The following is a 1,943-nucleotide window of genomic DNA, read 5'->3' on the forward strand; positions in this document are numbered from 1 at the left end:
CATACTGGTAGTAATAATATGTTAATTTGCATACACGGGTGCAATTCAATTGATATACAGTATATACTCGAGTACTCAGTTGTAATTGTCACTGAAGATGAGAACTGGCTTTCTCGAAACATGTCTGCTTTAATAACATTAAAGACTGGTGTTCTTGCTCTTTTATTGTTAACCCCAGTGGTTATCTCTTTAATTGCTTCTGTATTTACCTTTCTTTGATGATTTATATATAAGTTAACAGTGTTTACGGTTATCTTGATTATAATTATATGTTACTATTTATTTCCAGCTGTACTTAACGCCCTCTCAAGGTGCACCATCATTGTGTAATACAATGTAGCTGGCAGTTATTTGAATCTGTTCAACCATGAAGCCTCTGTGTTCCAATGGTTAAAACGCTCGCCTTGACAGTGAGAGGTCGCAGGTTCGAATCCCCATCAGAGCATTTTATTACACAATGCATTTATTTACGGGACAACATTCGTTATCATCTGGTAACATCCATGAATCCAAAGTATGTGAATATTTGAAAATTTGCCTAAAATAATTCTGTTTTCATGTTTTCTAGAGAATCCATTTTACCTAGCAGTGTTCCATCACCATGGCAACTAGCCCTGTTATCAAGCAAATAGACACCCTGTTTCTGAAATGTGGGATTTGTCTTGAACGCTACCAAGCACCAAAGGTTCTTCCTTGCCTTCATACATTCTGTCAGAAGTGCCTGCACAATTACATCCCACCTGAATCTCTGACAATCTCTTGCCCTATTTGCCGTCAACAAGCCATTCTACCGGCCAGTGGCGTTGAGGGTCTTCAAGCGAATTTCTTCATTACTAACTTAATGGAGGTTTTGGAGAAACCAGAAAATAATAACATACCCGATCTTGGGGTCGCGGAGACTATGCCATGCTCACAACATGAGGGACAAGTCCTGGAATTTTACTGTAGTGACTGTGAGACAGCAGTATGTCGTAAGTGCACTGTAAGAGAGCATTGTGATCACACGACAACCCTTCTGAATGATGTTATCGAAGAACATAAGGATGCTCTTCAAGGAGCTCTTGATAACGTCAAGGCGAAGATTCCTGACATGAAATTAGCAACGGATCGGATTCAACAGCTATCAGAAAAATTAATGATCAAGAGAGAAGAAGCACATGCAGATTTAGATAAATCTTTCCAATTGTTAGAAGACATTTTGAAGAATCGTAAGGCAACATTACTGAATGAAATGGACAAAGTTCATAAGGAAAAGCAGAGTATCTTACAAAAGCAACAGAAAATGATGAAAGATGGACTTACCAATATGGAGAGTTGTTGTCGATTCACAGAGCAGGCTCTTGAGAAGGGCAATGACACCCAAATATTTATGGTTAAGAAGCAGATGATGGAAAGGTTGCAAGAGCTGGCAAATATACAAATTAACCTACAACCAGAAGAAAATGACTTCATCCGTTACAAGCCAGAAACTGGGAGTATTCAGAGAGCAATATCAAACGTTGGTGAAATCCTGACCAACAGTGCCATTGCTTATGAAACCATTGCTACTGGTGATGGACTGCGAAGGGGAGTTCTTGGTGAGGAGATGTCAGTCACAGTCACATCTAAGAATTGTCAAGGGGAATTGATCAAGACTGGTAATGCATCTTTAGATGTCAAACTAGAAAAACTAGATGGATCCATTTTACCAGTTGAAATCAGTGATAATCATAATGGGACTTATGAAATTTTGTACAAGTTTGAGCAGGAAGGTAACTATGAATTACACATCCAATTATTTGGTGAGGAAATCAAAGGAAGCCCTTTCAAAGTTAAAGGAGTTACACCATCAGAAGTGAGTCCAAGAAACATGGGAAGTCGGATACCAAGATCCACAGTAAAACAGAGAGCCTTGCGTCGGCCACACAGTGTAGCAGGCACTATGAAGATGTACAACAAACAGA

The 1,943-nt window shown here is 39.2% G+C and overlaps 1 protein-coding gene across 1 annotated transcript; it reads left to right on the forward strand.

Moving 5' to 3' along the window:
• Positions 1-601: 601 nt before the first annotated feature.
• LOC117119700 (tripartite motif-containing protein 2-like) lies at positions 602-1,876 on the forward strand (the record flags this gene model as incomplete). The annotated part of the gene is made up of 1 exon (XM_033264536.1): positions 602-1,876. A coding segment is annotated over exon 1 (1,275 nt), but the record flags the coding sequence as incomplete, so codon positions are not given.
• Between the last annotated feature and the right edge of the window lie 67 nt (positions 1,877-1,943).

Source organism: Anneissia japonica, unplaced genomic scaffold (assembly GCF_011630105.1).
Source record: "Anneissia japonica isolate Jap-2015-1 unplaced genomic scaffold, ASM1163010v1 scaffold292969_len1943_cov382_single, whole genome shotgun sequence".
NCBI classification, from domain to species: domain Eukaryota; kingdom Metazoa; phylum Echinodermata; class Crinoidea; order Comatulida; family Comatulidae; genus Anneissia; species Anneissia japonica.